Source organism: Oncorhynchus tshawytscha, linkage group LG06 (assembly GCF_018296145.1).
Source record: "Oncorhynchus tshawytscha isolate Ot180627B linkage group LG06, Otsh_v2.0, whole genome shotgun sequence".
Lineage (NCBI taxonomy): Eukaryota > Metazoa > Chordata > Actinopteri > Salmoniformes > Salmonidae > Oncorhynchus > Oncorhynchus tshawytscha.
Window position 1 is genome coordinate 35,263,740 of NC_056434.1, and position 23,120 is coordinate 35,286,859.

General features: G+C 45.0%; 2 protein-coding genes across 4 annotated transcripts; one reads left to right on the forward strand and one right to left on the reverse strand.

The window, feature by feature from the left end:
• LOC112252477 (nuclear factor of activated T-cells 5) lies at positions 1 to 19,712 on the forward strand. Of its 3 annotated transcripts, XM_024423721.2 has the most exons (13): positions 1 to 83; positions 269 to 386; positions 7,925 to 8,053; positions 10,127 to 10,775; positions 10,941 to 11,124; positions 11,245 to 11,435; positions 11,533 to 11,705; positions 11,921 to 12,055; positions 12,200 to 12,252; positions 12,338 to 12,470; positions 12,620 to 12,804; positions 13,009 to 15,130; positions 15,262 to 19,712. In XM_024423721.2, exons 2-13 carry the CDS (start codon positions 314 to 316, stop codon positions 15,567 to 15,569), a joined length of 4,335 nt encoding a protein of 1,444 aa, XP_024279489.2. In that variant the 5' UTR covers positions 1 to 83; positions 269 to 313; the 3' UTR covers positions 15,570 to 19,712. The 3 variants fall into 3 exon arrangements, with proteins under 3 accessions (XP_024279489.2, XP_024279490.2, XP_024279491.2); XM_024423722.2 differs by having other exon boundaries at positions 15 to 386; positions 12,623 to 12,804; XM_024423723.2 differs by lacking the exons at positions 1 to 83; positions 269 to 386 and having other exon boundaries at positions 7,962 to 8,053; positions 9,477 to 10,775.
• A 203-nt stretch (positions 19,713 to 19,915) lies between these two features.
• On the reverse strand, positions 19,916 to 22,420 carry LOC121846677. The gene is made up of 2 exons (XM_042323217.1): positions 21,227 to 22,420; positions 19,916 to 21,187 (listed from the first exon to the last, which is right to left on the reverse strand). The coding sequence occupies exons 1-2, from the start codon at positions 21,239 to 21,241 to the stop codon at positions 20,489 to 20,491; spliced, it is 714 nt and encodes a 237-aa protein (XP_042179151.1). The 5' UTR covers positions 21,242 to 22,420; the 3' UTR covers positions 19,916 to 20,488.
• Between the last annotated feature and the right edge of the window lie 700 nt (positions 22,421 to 23,120).

The window sequence follows — 23,120 nt, forward strand, 5'->3', positions numbered from 1 at the left end:
CCATATTGGGCTTCAGCTTCCCCCTTCTCAGTAGGAACTAGGAGTTTCCGATAACACGTGAACGCGGCATTAGCATAGCAACTGTGAGTCTAGGCATCAAAAACAACATAACAAACGTGTTACGCGCTAATTAACGGTTATCTGGGACTATTACACTTGTATTGCTTAACACAATTTGCCCCCCAGATGCAATATTGCCTGTTTGTAGACCTTTTATTTTTTTTATTCATTGCTCACTAACGTTAGCTGGCTTCGTTCTGATCCATAGTACTGTAGAGGGCGTCCGCTACGCATCCCTCCATGAAGCGCTGCGATGCCCTCTGATTTTATATCCCTCCTCAGCGCTGATCTCGACCTTAATTCCCCCAAATCCCTTTACTCCAAAGGTAAGACTTCTATACATGTTATGACATGGCTGCCTTTGTATTGTATTGCCATTGTTTTGGACTAGGACTGATGAACGGATAGATCACGTTAGTTGGCTAGATAGCTAACGTTAGCTAGCAGCTAGTTTTGCTTATAGCTAGCTAGTTAACTAATGAGTGCATGATGGACCAACTAACAGCTAACGTTAGGGAGCAGTAGGAGGCGTGTTGTGTTATTGTTTTCCCCCGGTACACTCGTGGTTCGGTCCCCCATGACTATGCCATGGTTACAGTATTTAAACGTTAGGTACAGGTTGCATTGTCACAAACCCCTCGATTGCTTGCTGAATTTGTCACGATTGTTCGCGAACCTTAGCTAGCTATTTAGCTAGCAGTCTTTAGTTAAGCTGTTAGCTATCTAGTCAGCAGATCCGGCCCACTTGAATACAGCTGCACTAGCGTCGGACAGGCTCTCTGTAAATTACGGGTGTTTTCAGGTATAGTCCTTTTTTTTAATAACTGATCTCAGTCCTCTTTAAAATGAACTCAAGTGTGAAAACAAAGCTAAATAAGTATTTATATTCACACTGCTCTTGCCTTTGAGTTAGGACTTTCTTGACAGTTCAACATTTTTGTGGACAGTCCTCTTTGCATTCATGTTGCTATGTTTCGAAAGGAACCATGATCTTTTTCCAACATTCGCTCAATGCACTCTGGGTAAATGCACAGTGCTGGACAAGCCATACCATCACAACCTGTTATTGGACAGCCAGGGATGTACCGTCATGCATTTTGGAAGATAATAGTTTACATTTAGTTGCAAAATAAGACATACTAATTAGAATCAAATAATAATATTTACATGTATAAATGACTGGTAACCGGATAAATGGCAGAAGAATAATAGCAGAAATAATAATGCTGTAATTGAACTTTTTAGTTTGTGGGACTAATGTGAGGGCCTATGGCAGGGGAAATGGTTCTGCAGTAGCCTATAGTGTTTGGTGTGGAAATAATGACAAGTGAACCTGGACAGTTTTGTGTTCACATTGCACTAAAAAGGGAACCAATGTAGCTGAAAAGGACCAAGTGTGAAAACACCAAGACACCACAGAGCCAGTGTGAGATATGTCTTGCAAAAAGTTGAGAAATGCGGTGTAATCTGAATTGTCCCATTATCCCAACTGTTACACCAAGACTGAATGTCTGCTAGTTTAATTAAACTGCCGTTTTCGTCCTCGTGCTAGATGGCAGAAGCCATAGCAGCCATTTTGAATGGCACATGGCGTTGAACAACAAAGGAGCTGATTTGGCTGACTCTGTCATTCCAAAATCTCTGCTGTGGCTGCTGCTACACGGACATGCCTGGTGCCCAGATTGATGGCGTTTGTTGCACAGCGAGAGTGGAGACGAACAGATTCGGTCCAGTCAGTTCAGTCAGTCGGCCTCATGAGTCCTTCCCAGCTAGCTAGTTTAGGCTTGTGTCTAGAAACTTCAAGAATTTGAAACTTGTCTGCCAAAATTGGGACTTGGGAGTGTTCAGAATAATTTTTATCAGCAATGTTAGACATTAATGCCGTAGTTATACATTTTCGGTGACAATCACTATAATACATGTGCTTTACCTGTCACCCTGGCCTGATATTGGCTACAATATCTAGCTACATCCCTCTCCTTACAGCAACAAGCGGGAGCGAAGGACACTGTGCCCCGTGTTGTCTACTCGCAGCGCAAACTCTCCCCATTGAGCAGTGTCGACTGTATCACGGTGACCTCTAGATGACTACTACCAATATTACAGGTTATTTCTCGTGTAGTCCACTATCCTATTTGAAATTAAATCAAGTGGGATGGAACATTGGAGATGGTGACCAAATCCACATGGTGACTTTAGTTATTTCTTCCTCGCCCATCAAAATAAACATCACTTTCTTTTACAAGTTTTAACTAGCGCCATGCTGCTGCTGTTGTCATCTAGTCAACATACATTAGCTTGGGAAGAGCTTATCAGGACGGTTGACTGATCTAAATCTATTCGTCTCCAAACTCGACTCTCAGCTGCGCAACATACACCATTAATTTTGGGAACCGGGCGTGTCCATATAGCCTCTCCTGCCTAGTATGAGGACGAGAAGGACAGTATGTAACAGTTAGGATCATGCTGCAGCACAATGCATTTTTCATCCCTGGATTAAGGTGCATTTTCAGAGACCTCTCACATCAGCTCTATGGTGTCTTAATCTACCCGGGAAGTCTGTCCGAACCTAGTGCAGCTGTAAGCAAGCGGGTTGGATCTGCTGGCTAGCTGCTATCCTTAGCCACCCCCATTGCCTTAGGCAAACCAAATACTGAGAATCAAACTAGATCTTTGGCAAGCATTTGGGTACATAGCAGGTTACAAGCAGATTCTGATTGTTTCAGATGAGTGAAAGTGGCCTTATCAGATTCAGAAAACTTGAATGGCCTCAGAGATGCAGTTAATCTTGCAGCAGTCATAAAATGTATCACATTTATGAAAATAATAATCTTTGTGTGCTTGCATGTGTCTGTGGATGGGTGTGTTTTTGCCAAGTTCACCTTAATTCATTGGCAGGCCTTGTCAAAAGTGAAGTAGAGTGAAGTGGATGGAATGTTTAAATCATGATCTACCCAGAATGAGTTATATGATACAGTAGCTATATTATCTAGCTACTTGGCCAGTTGATGTGGTGTCTGGTTGGTGCTGACTGAGTCATGGCTGCTCTTGTGATAACACTGCTATGAACAGGCTCCATTGTCCTCTCTGCTCAGTCCACTACTCCTTCAGTCCAGCTGTGTCTGGAAGTGATCAAAGCCTGGGGGGTTTTTAGTTTAAAGACCTTTTACAGGTGGCAGATATGGCTGCCATGCAAAACTTTTCAGTAAAAATGTACACTGCGCTGTCTTGGTGCATGAGGTTTGCTAGTGGTTTAGGACCTCTCTCTTATTTGTCGTTGGCTAGTCATCTAGGCCTAGCTGGGCTTGCAGCGACGCACTACTGCTGTTTTCTCTCCACATGTAGGCTGACGGGCTTAATTCAAAATGTTTCTTTTTGTTTTCTCTGAACTTGGTCTTTCACCAGAGTTCACAGATGCTCTGTGCATGGACTACCTGTCTCCTGACACTGGTTCAGACATCTGCCTGGACCCTGTGTGTGTTACACTAATGAGCCAGTGTATTAGTGGCCATGCTAACAGGGGCTGGCCATATGGTGCTGCTGTCTGACGTGATGAGGTGTGTGTAGCCTATTTATATGACAGTAATTGGCTGAGGCCGATAGCAGTGTTGCTGCTTCATAAACACTTGTAATGAACACATCTCAAGTGGTTTACTGTTTGTAGACTGGCTACATCTTATATCATCATCACGAATTGATCAAGGCTATGCCATCCATGACATAGGCAGCCTTTTGTATTTCAATGTCTGGCTTTGATTTTGCCATGTCAGTATATACAGCGGAGTGGATAGGATCTTTGTCTTTACTCTGCGTTAATCTCATAGAGCCAGACGTGTGTCTAAATATTGCATAGTCTGTAGCTGTGAAGTCTAGCATGCAAGATTACCTATGAGTTTAAGATGCATGTTAGATGCCGGGGCATTGCAAGAGACTGTGGTGGATTCTTGGCGTCTGCTTGTGGGCCAACATATTTCTGTGTCATCAAAGCAAAGGGCCAGCTGCGAACAATAAAGTCTGACCGTTGGCTTGGCACAGCTTCAAAGCTAACGTAATGTGAGCAGCGTGTAGCCAGCTACATAACATACAGTAAGTATGTGGTGAGGTAATCGGATTGTAACAGGGGATGTATGCAGGACTTGGCTGACTTGTTGGCTAATCAGAGAACTGTTATAACGTACTGCTTCGCATAGAGGAGGCTCCCCTAAATACATTGAGGTCCAAAAGTATTTGGACAGTTTGTTGTTGTTTTTGGCTCTGTACTCCAGCAGTTTCATTTGAAATGATACAATGACTATTGAGGTTAAGTGCAGACTGTCAGCTTTAATTTGAGGGAATTTTCATTATGGGGTGAAGCGTTTAGAAATGACAGCACTTTATGTATCTAGTCTCCAAGGCGTCATAAGTATTTGGAGAAATTCACATATAGTGTATTAAGTTTGGTCAAAAGTTTAGTATTTGGTCCTATATTCCTAGCACACAAGGACTACGTCAAGCGTGTGACTCTGCAAACTTGTTGGATTCATATGCAGTTTGTTTTGGTTGTGTGTCGGATTATGTTGTGCCCAAAACACATTAATGGTAATAATGTATTGTCATTTTGGAGTCACTTTTATTGTAATAGAATATGTTTCTGAACGTTAATCTAGATGCTGCCATGATTACGGATAATCATGAATGATGAGTGAGAAAGTTAAAAGCACAAATACATTTACACTCACTTTTTCACAATTCCTGACATTTAATCCTCGTAAAAATTCCCTGTCTTAGGTCAGTTAGGATCACCACTTTATTTTAAGAATGTGAAACGTCAGAATGATAGTAGAGAGTGATTTATTTCAGCTTTTATTTCAGCTTTTATTTCTTTCATCACATTCCCAGTGGGTCAGAAGTTTACATACACTCAATTAGTATTTGGTAGCATTGCCTTTAAATTGTTTAACTTGGGTCAAACGTTTCAGGTAGCCTTCCACAAGCTTCCCACAATAAGTTGGGTGAATTCTGTCCCATTCCTGACAGAGCTGTAACTGAGTCAGGTCTGTAGGCCTCCTTGCTCACATAAACTTGTTCAGTTCTGCCAACAAATTTGCTATGGGATTGAGGTCAGGGCTTTATGATGGCCATTCCAATACCTTGACTTTGTTGTCCTTAAACCCTTTTGCCACAACTTTGGAAGTATGCTTGGGGTCATTGTCCATTTGGAAGACCCATTTGCGACCAAGATTTAACTTCCTGACTGATGTTCCTTATCGACATAATTTTCCTTTCTCATGATGCCATCTATTTTGTGAAGTGCACCAGTCTGTCCTGCAGCAAAGCAGCCCCACAACATGATGATGTCACCCCCGTCCTTCACGGTTGGGATGGTGTTCTTTGGCCTGTAAGCCTCTTCCTTTTCCTGCAAACATAACGATGGTCATTATGGCCAAACAATTCTATTTTTGTTTCATCAGACCAGAGGACATTTCTCCAAATAGTACCATCTTTGTCCCCGTGTGCAGTTGCAAACTGTAGTCTTGTCTTTTTTACGGTGGTTTTGGAGCAGAGGCTTCATCCTTGCTGAGCGGCCTTCAGGTTATGTCGATATAGGACTTGTTTTACTGTGGATATAGATACTTTTGTGCCCATTCTCTCCAGCATCTTCACAAGGTCCTGTTGTTCTGGGATTGATTTGCACTTTTCGCATCAAAATACGTTCATCTCTAGGAGACAGAACGCGTCTCCTTCCAGCAGTATGACGGCTGCGTGGTCCCGTGGTGGTCCCATACAGATGAACGTGGTACCTTCTGGCATTTGGAAATTGCTCCCAAGGATGGACCAGACTTGTGGAGGTCTACAATTATTTTCTGAGGTCTTGGCTGATTTCTTTTGATTTTCCCATGATGTCAAGCAAAGATGCACTGAGTTTGAAGGTAGGCCTTGAAATACATCCACGGGTACACCTCCAATTAACTCAAATGATGTCAATTAGCCGATCAGAAGCTTCTAAAGCCATGACATAATTTTCTGGAATTTTCCAAGCTGTTTAAAGGCACAGTCAACTTAGTGGATGTAAACTTCTGACCCACTGGAATTGTGATGCAGTGAATTATAAGTGAAATAATCCATCTGTAAACAATTGTTGGAAAAATTACTTGTGTCATGCACAAAGTAGACGTCCTAACCGACTTACCAAAACTATACTTTGTTAACAAGAAATTAGTGGAGTGGTTGAAAAACGAGTTATAATGACTCCAACCTAAGTGTATGTAAACTTCTGACTTCAACTGTAAATATCATACCCCCAAGACCTGCTAACCTCCCCTGTTATTGATAATGGTGCAAGGTTTGCATGTCTTCTCACTCATTATTCACGATTCAATTATCATTATCTGTAGTCATGGTAGCATGCACATTAATGTAGAAGTGTTCAAAAACCTATTCATATTTACAATAAAGGTGACCCCAAAATGTCACAATACATTATTTACCATTCATTTCTATTGGGCACAAGATAATTCGAAACACAACCAAAACAAACTGCAGATGCATCCAATAGGTTTGTAGTCACAAGCTTGATGTAGTCATTGTGTTCTAGGAATATGGGACCAAATGCTATTCTTTTGATATTTTAATACACTAACTAAATCTGTCCAAATACTTAAGACACTTGCAAATGGGTGGACTAGATACATAAAGTGATGTCATTTCTAAATGGTAAAACAAAATATGTATGACATTCTGTTTTTCATATGAAAATTTTGACCTCGAATCCAAAATGCTGGAGTAGAGCCAACTTAAACATTTTAGCTTCACTGTCCAAATAAATAGGTAGTGTATTAATAGGCTTAGCCGATCTCTCTTTCAAAATCTTCACCAATCACATTCTTTTCCTGTTGGTGTCTTATGCAAACAGTGGGGCTTTTGCAAATGTCTAATTTCCTTAGAAAATGAGCAGACCCCACCTACTATGGAAAAGGAGAGCAGTGAGTGTGGAAGTGTAGGTGAGAGACTGAGTGCCAGTGGAGCAGCTCCTGACCTGACCGTCGTTAGTGTGACTCGCACAAGGCTGAGGTCATGCTAGATCGTCATCCCTCCATCAGCATCACTCATTCATATATCCTTATGTACATATTCTTTATCCCCTTACACTGTGTATAAGACAGTAGTTTTTTTTTGGAATTGTTAGTTAGATTACTTGCTCGTTATTACTGCATTGTCGGAACTAGAAGCACAAGCATTTCGCTACACTCGCATTAACATCTGCTAACCATGTGTATGTGACAAATAAAATTTGATTTGATTTGATTTGAGCATTCACAAGGGCCCACTCTCTCACTCTAACTCAGTGGAACAGAACACAATAGACACATACCAACAGAGACCATGACCACAGAGGGTGGTGGTGTTACAAAAAAATCCTACTTAACCGGCAGCAGCCAGGCTAGTCCTAATGTAGGCCGTTGTATGCCTCATGGGCGGAGTCGAGACATTTTAAAAATGAATTGGATGAAGCAGAACATGAGTGCTGTACTGTACCATATGCTGGCTGGAAGTCCTTGCCCCCCCCCACAGTGGTTGTAGTGCAGCTCTTTGTGTGTGTGTGTGTCTCTAGCAGCAGGGCTGACATCCCAGAGCCAGAGATTTTGTTCGTCTCACTATGCTGCTGGCGTTGACTGTGTCACAGGCTGATTAGATGACCACTTGATAGGCTGCATATGGTGGATGGATAAACTGCACATTCACAACAGATATATCTATATCAGGGTGTCTATGGGTTGTGTTTCTTAGCAACCAGGTGACCTCCCACTATTAAAACAGTAACTAGTTGGTTGTTGGTTGGTTCTGGTGCACTAACAAACCCTGTGATTTCTCTCCTCCTCACCAGAGTCTGTGTATGACCTCCTCCCTAAGGAGCTCCAGCTGCAGTCGTCCTCCTCGCAGACAGACACACCCACCATGAGCCAGAAGAGTGGGGGAGAGGCCGGACCACCCCCTTCTGCAGCCATGGCCTCAGGTTAGCTTTTCACTCTGTCTGTATCCTCACCTAGATCATTACGGGGCAGAACATAAGACTGACCTTAGTTCAGTGTCTAGTGGACAACTTCATGCTAGTCTACTTCCACCGTTCCTGCTGAGTGCCTGTGGGGTAGTTGGTGCTAGTGGTGGTGTATTCTGGGAAATTGAGTTTTCAATTGTGGGCCATGGTTACTGTAGACAGGACGGGTGCGAGAGATTGGGAATAAATATTGTTTTGTTTGAATGAACGAACATGGCCCTGGTTTATATATATATTTGCATTAGCCTATAGCCAAAGTCATATTAGGCTAGTATTGCTTGCAATATGTCTCTTGTGTCTAATCAAAATTGGATTAAAAATGGTTTTGTTTTCTTCCCATTGTCCTACGTTTTCAACTCTTTTAGATGGAGCGATGTAAATTAGCCCCGCCACTAGAGACAACCTTTACTGTCCGTTTCTATTGTTTTAATTGTATTATTAGATGATAAGAGGTGGAAAGAGCTAGGCTATAATTAGCAAAGCAATTATTGTGTCCTTTTAGCACTTCTGAATTAGCACGCCTGTCTGAATCAACTGTCTGCGATAGACTTTCTGTGAAGATGAGATTACACACACACTCCATGTAGACCAGCATAAAGAAAATATCTCAAGAGATGTCATTTATATTAGATCAGAAAAACAATATGTAGTGTTCCATCAGCATGCGATTTGAAGGAAGTTGCTAACTAGCGTTAGCGCAATGACTGGGAGTCCATGGGTATTAGCAAGCATGCTAGCAGATACCATAGACTTCCAGTCATTGTTCTAACAGTAGTTAGCCAGCATTGGCTTGCAAAACTACCTCTAACTTCCTTCAAACTGGATGCAGAGACATAAAAATGGTATCCATGAGTTCATCTGACTCTGAGGAAGTAGATCAAGTATTCATACCATTTAGCAGAGGAAGCTGACTGACTGAACACAGTAGTCATGTGGCTGCTGTCATTGTGCACAGTAACTCAGGATTAGGTTGAAGTTGACCCTATAACCACTGGTAGAGGCTCAGATAATTCTCAACCCCTTTAATGGTTACTGTTAGGATTGGGGTGTAGGGTAGACTGGTCCCAGATCTATATGTGTTTTAGCCAGCTCCTCTGACTCTGGTCATGCCATACATGTACCAGGCTAGGGTAATCTGATTCTAGATCTGTGGTTAGGGGCCGCTTCTTCCACAAGCTCATTTTCAGAGTTGGAGAGCTGTCTTCATGCTAGCCCAAGCAAGCACTACATGCATCATCGTTTTATCCAAAGACACTTAAAATAAAAATGATCAGCTATCCTCACACAGTATTTAATTGACCCAATTTGCTGATTGCCAGGAAATTGAGTCATGACTGATCAGCTCTCTTGTTGCTCATTGGCTGTCTCATTTGTATTGCAGGAAGTTCCCTCCCTCTGAGGCAGGGGGCATCTGCATATAAAATGGCCTGCAGGTCACTGCTCCATAGGTCAGAGCCTTGTTTATTCTGTTGCCATGGCTACGCTCAGTCCCAACCCAATCCTCCAATTGGCATGCTCAGACTGCTGTATAGGCCCACTGCTGTATGCACCAGCTGCTGTATAGCTCTACTAGTGTATGCACAAACTGCTCTAGCCCCCCTCTACATTTAATTTGGCACCGTATCATTAACCTGCAAATTTGTTAAGAGGAAAGTCTGACTGACCCGATGTTTTTATTTTTGGGGGCAATGTATGTAACAATTTTAAAAGCTTGCGTTTGTTTTTTGTAAACAAAGCATGTCAGTTTTGTCACTGATTTTATTATTTTTTTATTGAGCAAGTTTTGATTACAGAACATTCGATTGGGGCCTATTTGTACCATTCTCAACTTTAACTTCAGAAAATTTGCCTGACACCAGAGAACTCTGGCATGCACAGTGAGGGCATTTAGCCACACAAACAACGTCAAATGAATTTAGAGTTGGGAAGAGGGAAAACTCTGGACAAATCATGCACAAATTCAGCTGCGTGAATAGCCTGCTCTGTATTGACATCCATACTAACAATGTGATCGGTCCACACGCCATCCAGCCACCTCACCCAGCCCTTCTCCATCCTCTTTGGCCACGGGAGGCCCCAGCTCGGCCCCCTCTACCTCAGCCATGGACCAGTCCCAGCCTCCTCTCCTCCTCCACCATCCCAGTGGGGCCCCCAGAGAGGGGTCCGGAGCCCCAGAAGGATCCGAGAGGGAAGGGGTGGAGGGAGCTCTGTCTGCCTCTGAAGGTGGAGGCGGCAATGGGACCAGCTCTGGAACAGGAGGAGGAGACCCAGGAGCACCAGGGGCAGGGGGGGTGGGATCCCAGCAGCAGCCCCAGAACACCCCCTCTAAGCGGAGGCCAGTGTTGAGCATCTCCCCCCCTCCGGAAGACCTGTTTGATGACAGCAGTATGTCCTGCCAGGAGGATCCAGCCCCGGCCGGGCCAGCAGGACCAGACTCAGAACACAGCAGCAGCATCTGGGCTGACGACTCGGCCTCCAACTTCAGCCTGATCAGCTCCAGCTCCTACAACGACAACACAGAGGTGCCCCGCAAGTCCCGTAAACGCACCCCCCGCCAGCGGCCCGGGGCCAAGCCTGCACCCCCAGAGGACAGCATGGACGTGTTTGATGCAGACAGCGCCACGGCCCCACACTTTGTTCTGTCTCAGCTGGGCCCAGACAAGGCCAGCCCCAAGCCCAGGTTGGTTGAATAGAATGCTAGTCTCCTTTTTAGGTGCCTTTGCTAAGAGCATGAGGATTTAAGTTGCCATACCATTGACTCTGTTGCACACACAGCAAAGCAGCGGCATCACCTGGAGGCCTAATAAAGAGGTCCTCTGAGTGAAGTATGTTGTGTGCTCTTCAGTTCTCTGGAGGCTGGGTGGCTGCTGAAGGGAGGCCTGCTGTCAGGTCAGTGTCCCCAGAAGAGTGAGGGCAAGGAGCTGAAGATCCTGGTGCAGCCAGAGACCCAGCACCGGGCACGCTACCTGACCGAGGGCAGCCGCGGCTCTGTCAAAGACCGCACCCAACAGGGCTTCCCCACGGTCAAGGTGAGAGACACTTAATAAAATATATATAAATATACCATTGGTTAGCCGTAGACAATTGTGCTGTGTTGGGTTGAGCTGTGTTGCCCTCTACTCACCATATTCTCCCCTTTCTCTCTCCAGTTAGAGGGCGTCAGTGAGCCGGTGGTGCTGCAGGTGTTTGTGGCCAGTGACACAGGCAGAGTGAAGCCTCATGGGTTCTACCAGGCCTGCAGGGTGACAGGACGCAACACCACGGCCTGCAAGGAGGTGGACATCGAGGGAACCACCGTCATAGAGGTCCCTCTGGAGCCCAGCAGCGCCATGTCACTTGCGTAAGGGACTCATCCATTGAGTTAATGAACATTGAAATATCAGTGGGGTGTTGTTTGTTTCATCATCTGAATGTTCTGTAACGTTGAATCTTGACAGGGTTGACTGTGTGGGGATCCTGAAGCTGCGTAACGCGGACGTGGAGGCTCGTATAGGAGTGGCCGGGTCCAAGAAGAAGAGCACCCGGGCCAGGCTGGCATTCAGGGTCAACATCCCCCAGCCTGATGGGTCTGTCTTAACCCTACAGACCACCTCGTCACCCATCCTCTGCAGTGAGTCAACCAACTATCGCCCTATTCATACAAACACAAATAACTGGTTACCCAGTCAAAAGTACATTTGAATGTGGATGTGTTTGTTTGATGTTCATTAAATTCCGTATATTCTTGTCGGGCTGGAACGAAAGCTGGCCAACCACGTAGTGTCAATGGTAGGATTTTGTGAACAGCAATTCTTCACACTCTGCGGTGTGCGTGTGCTTCCCCAGCCCAGCCAGCAGGGGTGCCAGAGATCCTGAAGAAGAGTCTCCACAGCTGTTCAGTGAGAGGAGGAGAGGAGCTGTTCATCATAGGGAAGAACTTCCTGAAAGGAACCAAGGTCATCTTCCAGGAGAACTCAGCAGGTACCAGCACTAACCTGCCTGTCTTCCTCCTTTCTTCCCAGTCCTCTTTTCCTTTTGTTCGCATCCTTTTCTGCCTCTCTCGGTGGTGTCTGTGATGTCTCCTCATAGTGACCATGTTAAGACATTGATTCCTTTTCTTTCCAGATGATGAGTCGTGGCGGGCCGAGGCAGAGATTGACATGGAGCTGTTCCATCAGGTAACAGATTGATATTGATGCATGAGGAATGCATACGGGCCCGGCACTGACTGTTCTAATTCTGACAATGTTCTGTTTCCTCCAGAACCATGTGGTGGTGAAGGTTCCGCCATACCACAGCCTGTCTGTCTCCTCTCCTGTCTCTGTGGGCGTCTACATCACGACCAATGCCGGGAGGTCACATGACATCCAGCCCTTCATGTATATCCCAGACTCAGGTATGTGTGCTGATACTTTCCTTCAGTTTTTGCATAGAAGGTAGTAAACGATGGGATGAGGAAGGGAGGGAAGGGTTTGAGTAATGGCGTGGTGTGTATATATATATATATATAGTACACTGTGTGTGTGTTTCTGTTTTATCCCACAGCAGAAAAGTCCCTGAACATGTCTGTGAAGACAGAGGGTTCTTCTCTGGCCAAGGCCTGCATCTTCCATGACCAGATCAATTATCTGGCCTCTGATCCAGCCCAGTCTGCTGGCGAACTGGTTAAACGACAGGAGGTCACCCCTATGGAGGTCTCCAGCAATACCCCATCCACAGCACTCTTCAAGGTAGGAGCAATATACAGGTCATATGTAACCAAGGGTCCTTGTATGTACATTTAGATCAGATGGTTTGGCTGGGACATCACCCATTAGTTGTACAATCAAAGAAGACATCTTGAGTCATGGCCAACTTGCAGGGAAGTGTGTAGATTCTAGAAAATACCTCTATTCAAAATGATTTCATTACTCTCTTTTTGTCTCCTCCCTCAGCCACCGTCTGACACCCTTATCTTAGTCCAGCAGACCCTTGAGCTGAGCTCCAGCACCCCGCCTAGGAATGAGTCCTTCCCTGGCCCCATGCCCCTCCAGCCTGGGGACATGGACCTCCCCCATGCCCCTGTCTTTCCCTCCCTGGAGCCCTTCAGCACCATCCAGAAGCAGGACATCACCCCCATCACCTCCTTCCCCGTCTCCAGTGACACTACCACCCTCCCCCCTGTCCCCCCAGAGGTACCCCAGCAGTTCCTCCGGGACCCCCAGGAGAGCCTGCCTCAAGAGGCCTCCAACTCCTGCAGCGGGATGATGGTAGTAGGAATGTCCCAGATGGTGCCCCCCTCCCAGGCCCCCCAAGTTCCCCTGTTTCCCCAGGATGGGGTGGCCCAGCTGGAGAGGGCAGTAAGGGAGCTCCAGGCAGGGGGCAGCAGCCTGGTACAGCAGGTCCTAGAGGCAGCAGTGGCTCAGCAGCAACTCAACTCAGTGTTGTACAGTCCCACGTCCTCCACTGACTCCCTGCAGCAAAACGTACAGGACACCATGAACAGCCTGAGACTGGGGTGCACTGAGGGCTCTCTGGCCACACAACAGCAGTTGCAACAACAGCAGATCCTTGGCAACATGCAACAGATACAACAGCAGCAACAACAGATACAGCAGCAACAACAGATACAGCAGATACAGCATCAAGTCCTTGGCAACATACAGCTACAACCACAATTATTAATACAGCCACAGGATCAACAACTGCAACAGCAACAACAGATACTGGGGAACCTACAACAGCAACAGCAACAATTACAACATCAACAGTTTCAACAACAGCAGCAGGTCCTAGGAAACATACAGCTACCGGATCAACAACTTCAACAACAAGTACTGGGCAACCTACAACAACAAAACCAAGCAGTAGGCAGCATGCAACACTTACAGCAACAACAACAACAACAGCAGCAGCAGGTGTTGGAGAACTTTCAGCAGCAGCTCCAGGCTGAGCTCCTCCAGCCCCAGATCCACTCCTCGTCTCATCCCCAGCAGCAGCCTGTGGCTCTCCTCCAGCAGGCTGGGGAGCTGCTCACCATCCAGACCTCCAGCTTCCCCCACCAGCCGCCCTCCCACACCTCCCCCCAGCAGCTCCTCCAGTCCCCCAGACCTCTGTCGGAATCCCCCAGCCCGCAGCACCAGGTCCAGGCCGCCCTGCTCCAGAACACTCTCACTGTGCTGACCAGTGGTAGCCGAGATCATGAGCAGCAGGTCACGGGGTCCACGCTGTTCCTCTCTCCCAACACTCTCTCTAGCCAGGGTAGTCAGCAGCAGCTAGCATTCCTGTCCTCCATGGAGACTTCAGCCAGTGATCCCCAGACTGTGTCAGTGTTCCAGTCTCAGACCCAGCAGCAGCAGAGCACCCCCATGGACCAACAGCAGTCCCCCCAGCAGACACAACCACAGCAAACCCAGCAGCAGCTTCCCATGGCTCAGCAAGGCTCCTTGTTCCAAACTAACACTCTGTCCTCCAGCCAACACCCTCAGCCCCAGCCCACAGACCTGCTCCTCTGCACCGCCTCCCTCAACCCCCAGGCTCTGCCTCCAACCCTCCTCTTCAGTACCCAGGGCCTCTCTATGGGCAGCAGCACCCCTCACCCCCAGGACACCCCTGCTCCCCTCCTGTTCTCCCAGCCCACCATGGTCGGGATCAGGGTAGGGGTGGCCCAGTCTGACCCAGCAGAGCCCATGTCCTTCCAGGACCAGAGCTCCACAGTAGGGGGGACAACAGCCTCCATCAATCCCCCTCAGCAGGGCCTGTTCCAGGCCCAGCAGCCTATGCAGGTGAGCTCTAGCTCAGGCAGTGGCCCTGACAGCCAGCAGGTGGAGCTGTTCCTGCCACAGGGTTCTCTGTCTGGTCTGCAAAGCAACATGGCTACGCAGGAACTAGAAAACCAGGCTGCAGCAGCTGCAACCATCTTTGTGATGCAGAGCGGACTGGGGGTGGTGGAGCTGCAGAGTACCGCCTCCCCCCCCGGTCAGAGACCCCCAGAGCAGCTGTTCCAGACGGGAGTGAGTAGGAATGTCGGCCAGCCAGGAGGACAACCCAACCTTTTTGTGTTCGGCCTCCAGACCGGTGAGACTGCTTTACCTGACAGGATCAGTACTCATTGTGGACTGTAATGGAGGAATATTTACGTATATATACTGTATAAATTGTTTTAAATGTTAAAATAATCTTTGTGACATCCTCCTCTTTCTCCTCAGATTCCTCCCAGCTGATGACGTCCACTGGTTCAACACTGTCAGCCCAGAGCCAACCCCAGAACGCCAACCCTGTGCGGGCAAGCCACATCCAGTCTCTACTGGACTCAGACATGGCCCAGACAGCCACACCCATGCAGACCAACCTACAGACCCCAATGCAGACAAACATACATACTGCAATGCAGACCAATATACAGACTGCCATAGAACCTAGCCTGCCAACCGTTATGCAGACCAGCTTACAGAACGCCATACAGACCACCTCCCAGAAGATGGAGGACCTGCTGGACAGTCTTCAGAAGCAGTGATCATTACTGGGACCACAGACACATTGCTGTGGGTTCCTGTGACATCTGCCCACTCTTAGACTGGGACAGGTTGTGTCTTCTGCTTACAGTACAACCCCCCCACAGATGCAGAGAATGGGATAGAGGTGTCTCACTATGCTACGAGCCCCCTAGGCTAAGAACATGTCATGATGTTTTTAAAGATTTTTATCAAATGTACTCTTGTGCCCTTGGCTCATATTTTGATGTGATTGTACATGCATTCATACAGACGGGCAGGCGCTGTGATGATGAGTTGGTTGAGTGACTGCGCCTTTTGCTCAATCAGAGGAAAGTAACTCCGGTATCCATCAGTCTAACTTATACAGTGGTTCTTCTTTTTCATGCTGTACTGTGTTATTGATGGCCTAAGAGTGGAGGGAGTGAGAAGAGAGGGATACAGAAAGTTGGACCTAGAGTGAAAGACAGAAGAGATGGTGAGATTTTATTGAGGGAAAGTGGTGAAAAAAGGGCGGCCAGAGAAAGGTGTCTCGCCCTGTTCTTGTTTGTGATTGCAAGGCTTCAGTCCGGTCACACAGCAGTCTGTGTGTATCTGGTCACACAGCAGTCTGTGTGTATCTGGTCACACAGCAGTCTGTGTGTATCTGGTCACACAGCAGTCTGTGTGTATCTGGTCACACAGCAGTCTGTGTGTATCTGGTCACACAGCAGTCTGTGTGTATCTGGTCACACAGCAGTCTGTGTGTATCTGGTCACACAGCAGTCTGTGTGTATCTGGTCACACAGCAGTCTGTGTGTATCTGGTCACACAGCAGTCTGTGTGTATCTGGTCACACAGCAGTCTGTGTGTATCTGGTCACACAGCAGTCTGTGTGTATCTGGTCACACAGCAGTCTCCGTGTGGTCTCTTATTGTTACAAGTGGTTACAGATGCTTTCCATGTTTTTGAAGCATTTGCATATGTCGTGCGACTTTCGTTTGGGGGGATTTTAGAGTTGGACTTGGAAGTCTTTCCAGTTCATTATGAATAGAATGGTGGTTTTAAACATTAAGCACTTTATAAACTGTTTTGTGTGACCAGCAAATCCTTATATCCATCCATAGGCTTTCTATGGTTAGTCACATTGTACTGGTTGATGTCCATTTTTAAAAAAATAATACTTTTTTAAGTTGTCACGGTATACATTTAAACACATTGACCATGCATTCATACATTTTTCATTCACTATACTTTTGGAGTTATATTTGTGATTGTTTGTATCAAGTGTTCATCTGAAGCCTATTTATACTGAGTGGTCCATTCAGTGTCTCTGTCAATACCGTCATTCCCATAGCGAGTATACATTGTTTGTTTTGGTGTGTCTCTGATTGTAATTAGCTACTATTCATAGGCTTTCATATCTCTGGCACACACAATTTTCTTTTGCTCTGATATATTGTGTGTGTACATTTATGCGTGTGTTATTTTTATGGAGAATGTACAGCACATTTCTATCTGTAGCCTACTATTTACCTTGTATTTTACAATCTGTGTAAGTTAACCACTGGTGTTTTACCTTGTCTTGTGTGTGTGTGGTTGTAGTTTTTGGTTGGTTTCTGGTTCATGTACGGACAGATGTTGAACCACTACTGTCAGCATTCAGGGCAGAGCTGTGTGAAATAGACACAGTACCTGTCCCGTGCATTGTCACCAGGGACTCACTGCTACACAAAAACTCTGCTACAATAGCCACACTACCATACCACTTACTATAAAGCTATGTTTTGGGCATGTACTCTGTGGTATGCTAGTATGGACATTGGAATGTGGCCTAAAATCTGTTATTTAGGCTGCGTTTACACAGGCAGCCCAATTCTAATCTATTTTTTTCAGTAATTGGTCTTTTGAACAATCAGATCTGAAAAAGATCTGATGTGAGTGGAAAAAATGTCAGAATTTGATGCCTGTGTAAACATGAGAATAGCCATCTCTATGGCAAGTTATCTATGGTGCTATGTGCAGCAGTGATGGACACTTCTAATGTGATGTTTATACTTACATTTATACTCATGTCACATCAACAGTACTGATATTAATATTGTGGTAAAGTCTGAATTGTGTTTCTGGAGTAATTGCTGTGAGCAGGCAGTGTGAGAGGAGTGTGTCCTGTTTTCAAACTTGTCATATTTGTTCAATTTTTAAAATATCCTGATGTTTGTTTACTCATTTGTAATTGGTTTACTCATTTTAAATCATGCAGCTTTCATGGATAATATTAACATTGTTTTTGTACAAATTACAAACTTTAAATAATACAAATATTGGATAGCACTGTACATGTGGTAAGGTACTCTCCTCCCAAAAGTTTTGCCTCTGTCATATCCATCCAAATGAATATGCATTTTAAACCATGTTGCTCTACTTTGCTTTAGATGCAAGCAGCCTAATTCTGAGATTTCCCCCCACTAATTGGTCTTTTGACCAATCATTCCAGATCTTTTCCAGAGCTAATCTGATTGGTCAAAAGACCAATTAGTGAAAAAAATATCAAATGGGATGCCTGTCTAAGTGCAGCCATTGACACAAACGGATGAAATGAGAACCATTTGGTTGTTGCTCAGATTCCTACATGCTCATGTTTACATTCTGTCTTGAAAAAGTAGGATTATTCCATTTAAAAATGTAATTTAGAAGGTTTCTTACCCATGAGTCAGATTACATAGTATTTTTATAGCAGATGTTCAGTTTTATATACATGCAGTATATAATTTTTCAAACGTCGGACTGAAACCCAGTGTGCAGTTTGGGGGTGTGTATACTACTAGATCGCTTCATGTAGAACGCGGGCCAATAGTCACGATTATACTCTCATTCTGTGCAAACCATATAAATGGAATATATGCAAGGGACACCATTCCAAGCATAGACTTAGAATGAGTTGTAGTTGTATAGTTCCATATGAGATACAGCTTGTCAAAGATGGTGGCACATACTGAGACCACCCACAGAAACCGTCAACTATTTTGAACCTCCCATTTGGTTTCACCCATTCAAAATATCAATTAGGCCTAAACACAATAGATAATCACCTCCATTACTGATGTCCAAGCGTTCCATTCCATTTTTATTGGGGATTTTCAAGAGCACATGATGCCTCACTAAGCCATACAAACAGAAAAAGCCAACCTCTGAGTATCTCCTCTGTGTGATGAATGTAACTTTATACTATATATACTGTTTTTAGAGGAAATATGAGGTAGCCTAATCTTGAATGTTCAGTGCATTGTACATGTGTGGAAATACATTGTTTTGTGGTTCTGTCTGGTTTCATGTTCCAAGGTCAAGCGCTCTTATTTGGCTTGATCGATTGCTTAGTTTAACTGTTTGAATGACTACATATTCATTTGAAAATACTAGTTGAAAATGTTATCTTTAAGGTGGCAAAATATCACACATGCTCTCCACACACATTATTTGTCATTAACTCATTAATATCCATGTTGAAATATGAGATGGGGGTTATCAGTTGTGAATTTCTCAAGTGTGCCTTGACAAACCATCAGTGTAGTAGGTTTACCAGATCCCCTTTGTCATGACTGTTCATGTCCCTTGTCTAATGTCCCTCTACCCTAGATGATCTGACTTCTCATACTTCAGTCTAGCCAGTGTCCGTGTTCTGCTTTTGGTTACATGACCACCTAACGTGTTTTCATTTCATCCATCCCTGGTTGCGCTTATGTTGCAAGTCTAAAGTGTGATCACTAACTCTATAGTGGTTTCCAATTCCAGTACCCCCAACAGTCCACATTTCTATTGTAGCCCCAGACAAGCACACCTGAATCAACTTGTCAGCTTAATCATCAGGCCCTCAATGAGTTGAGTCCGGTGGTTTTTGTCCGGGGCTACAACAAAAATGTGTGCCGTTTGGTACTCAATGACGAGTTGGGAACCACTGCTCGAGGACTTTGTTCAGCCTAACCCGTCGACTGTATACCTGTGTGTCTCTACTTCATGCCTGTTGAGATTCATAATGGTGAGATAAAAGGGAAAAGAGGTGGAGATTGTTCTGATCGGGTGTTGTGGAATTCTCTCGTAACTGTGTGTTTGTCAGCATAACTGTTGTTGCTGTGAAGAGCTTGACATGAGATGAAAAGGTGGTAATAAAGACTCCTATTGGAACAGTGTGCGCTGTGTTATCAGTCAGTTTGCTTACTCACATTTCACCCCGTGTCTCACGTTTCAAGGCGGGACTATGGTATTAGGTGCCCCGGGGGGGGTTGATCTGATACGAGGCTGAGGTTAGGGCCAGCGCCCTCATTACCTCTTAGTCGGTGACTGACAATCACCTGTATGTCCTAACACTAACACCCCCCCAATAACATAAAGTACATAGAATAAAATGTAAAAGAATTGCATTATATTCCAGGGGCCAGATTCTTATTTAGTATGCCTAAACAGTTTTACCAAAGGAACAAAAATGTGACGTGCTGGGTGAACGTCTTTTAGGTTTCCTATAAATCATTGATAATTCAGTGCCAGTCTCTCTTTAGCCGTGTTCACATTGGCAGTTTAAAGTGACTCAAATCCTATTGATTTGCACATCCAATTAGAATCGGTTCTTTTTCCTGCAGTCTGAACAGCCAAAAAGCACATGGAATAGGATATAGGTTGTTAAGTCAGAAACAAATCTGATTCCTGGCCCTGTGACTTGTCTGAGCGGTCAAATCTGATTTGCCCTCAAGTGGTTTTTAGACTGTTATTTGGCATATCTTGTTGCTTGCTAGCTACTCTGTTGACAGTTTGACAAGAACATATGGTAGAAAACTAGCTTGTTGTTTACAAACAAATAGTGAATGTGCCAGAGAGCTAAACAGCTAGCTAGTTGACTACTGTGGCCAAAAGGGACTTGTTTTGAAAGTTGGATCATCTTTTCCTTTGAGGATTTAGAAGTGTTCTTACACTATGATTTAGAAACCTCCATGTCAGGTATTGTCACCTTAACCTGCTTAGAAACCTCCATGGCAGGTATTGTCACCTTAACCTGCTTAGAAACCTCCATGGCAGGTATTGTCACCTTAACCTGCTTAGAAACCTCCATGGCAGGTATTGTCACCTGAGCCTGCTTAGAAACCTCCATGGCAGGTATTGTCACCTTAGCCTGCTTAGAAACCTCCATGGCAGGTATTGTCACCTTAGCCTGCTTAGAAATCTCCATGGCAGGTATTGTCACCTTAGCCTGCTTAGAAACCTCCATGGCAGGTATTGTCACCTTAGCCTGCTTAGAAACCTCCATGGCAGGTATTGTCACCTTAGCCTGCTTAGAAACCTCCATGGCAGGTATTGTCACCTTAGCCTGCTTAGAAACCTCCATGGCAGGTATTGTCACCTTAGCCTGCTTAGAAATCTCCATGGCAGGTATTGTCACCTTAGCCTGCTTAGAAACCTCCATGGCAGGTATTGTCACCTTAGCCTGCTTAGAAACCTCCATGGCAGGTATTGTCACCTTAGCCTGCTTAGAAACCTCCATGGCAGGTATTGTCACCTTAGCCTGCTTAGAAACCTCCATGGCAGGTATTGTCACCTTAGCCTGCTTAGAAACCTCCATGGCAGGTATTGTCACCTTAGCCTGCTTAGAAACCTCCATGGCAGGTATTGTCACCTTAGCCTGCTTAGAAACCTCCATGGCAGGTATTGTCACCTTAGCCTGCTCCATAAGCACAAGCACCACCACCAATCAGCCTACACCACTGCACACACACGTTGTTACAATGACAACTAGTGGTCTTGTCAGAAAATGCTGCTCACACAAATCCGATTTAGTCACTTGCTGTTTGGACAGTCAGTAGTCGAAAAACAGATTACATTTAGCATTAAGGCCTGCAGTGTGAACAAGGGTTTTCACTCATCAGGGGTTGATAGTATATCAGTCTATCATTACAGAATTTAAACGGAACTACAAATGTATCGGGATGCATGGGAAGGATTACAATGTGTAGGTCTAATTTTCCACCTGTAGCCTACCTTTAGATCTAGCCAGAGTACATTAGTATAACATTTCAATAGACAATAATAGAATACCACTGTATTATTTAAATAGCTGACATAGCAGCTGAATTCAACTATTCACATGACAACAAAAAAAAGTCTATAAAGCGCTAAGCAGCTCAATATCTCCATCGTCCACAGCGCTCCCCAGCCTGATGTCCAGAATGAAGGTGAGCAGGTGGTGGAATTGTCACCCAATACCGCATCCAGCCCCGAATAAAATGGGCATTGGGTTTCCAGTTCCCACGCCTGCTATTACAGTCCTTGGCCTTTCTGTACAATGTTTTCAAATATTTTATTTTGCACTGGCATTGGACGTGGGATCAGGAGAACCACTTCTCTCTCATTTGGGACGAGATCGCTCATAAATAGCCAATCAAATTTCGATTGGACTATGGCATCTGACCGCAGTTTCAGTAGTAGGCGCTTGGTTTTTAATGTCAACCATGATCTTAATTCTGGAGGAATTGTAGAGGCATCGTTGTCCATAGCCCAATTACTACCATCCCTGTATGATTTATTTTTAGAGGCGGGACAACCGTACCCTTGGCCAAAATGAGATGCTTGTGTTGTCAGGATTCGTTGATAGGCTACTTCAAATCCATCAACATGCGTCTTTGACAATTGCAAAGTATAAATGGGATCCTTGGGACGGCCCAACTCTGACGTCACCCTCAAACTTTTACATTTAAAAAAGGTTACGGTAAGGTTTAGGGTAGGTCCGGCCCAAGGGTTGCACTAACCCACGTGTCAATCTCATTCAACTGAGGTCCAAGTGTCTGTGGGTTTTCACTCCTTCCTTGTACTTGATTGATGAATTAAGGTCACTAATTAGCAAGGAACTCCCCTCACCTAGTTGTCTAAGTCTTAATTGAAAGGAAAAAACAGAAAACAGAAGACTACTAGGCCCTCCATGGAATGTTTGACATCCCTGCATTACCGGAGGTGGTCAGGAAGATCCAATCACAATTGGTTCACAATGCTTCTTTTAATAGTCTACACCTGTCGAAAAATGTGGGCACAATCAGGGCTGCATTCAGTATGTAGAAACGTTCTAAACGGTGCTGTACTGAAGGACCAGTTGAAAAACAGGAGGGGTTGGGTTGTGGGTTCAGGAACGCTGTCTTCTTTGATGAGATGTCATGTTTGTTGGCATTCAATAAATGTTGCATTACCGCCACCTACTAGACTGGAGTATACATCCCTTATACTTTACTGTTTTTACTTTGTCATTATGTGGTTGTGTGTGGAGATTGATGAGAAAGAAAAACAAATGAAATAACAAAATGTGGAAAAAGTTAAGGGGTCTGAATACTTTCCAAATGCACTGTAAATAGTCCAGGTGGCCATTTGATTAACTGTTCAGCAGTCTTATGGCTTGAGGGTAGCAGCTGTTAAGGAGCCTTTTGGACAAAGACTTGGTGCTCCGGTTCCGCTTGCCGTGCGGTAGCAGAGAGAACAGTTTATGATTTGGGTGACTGGAGCCGTTGACAATTTTTTGGGCCTTCCTCTGACATCGCCTAGAATATAGCTCCTGGATGACAGGA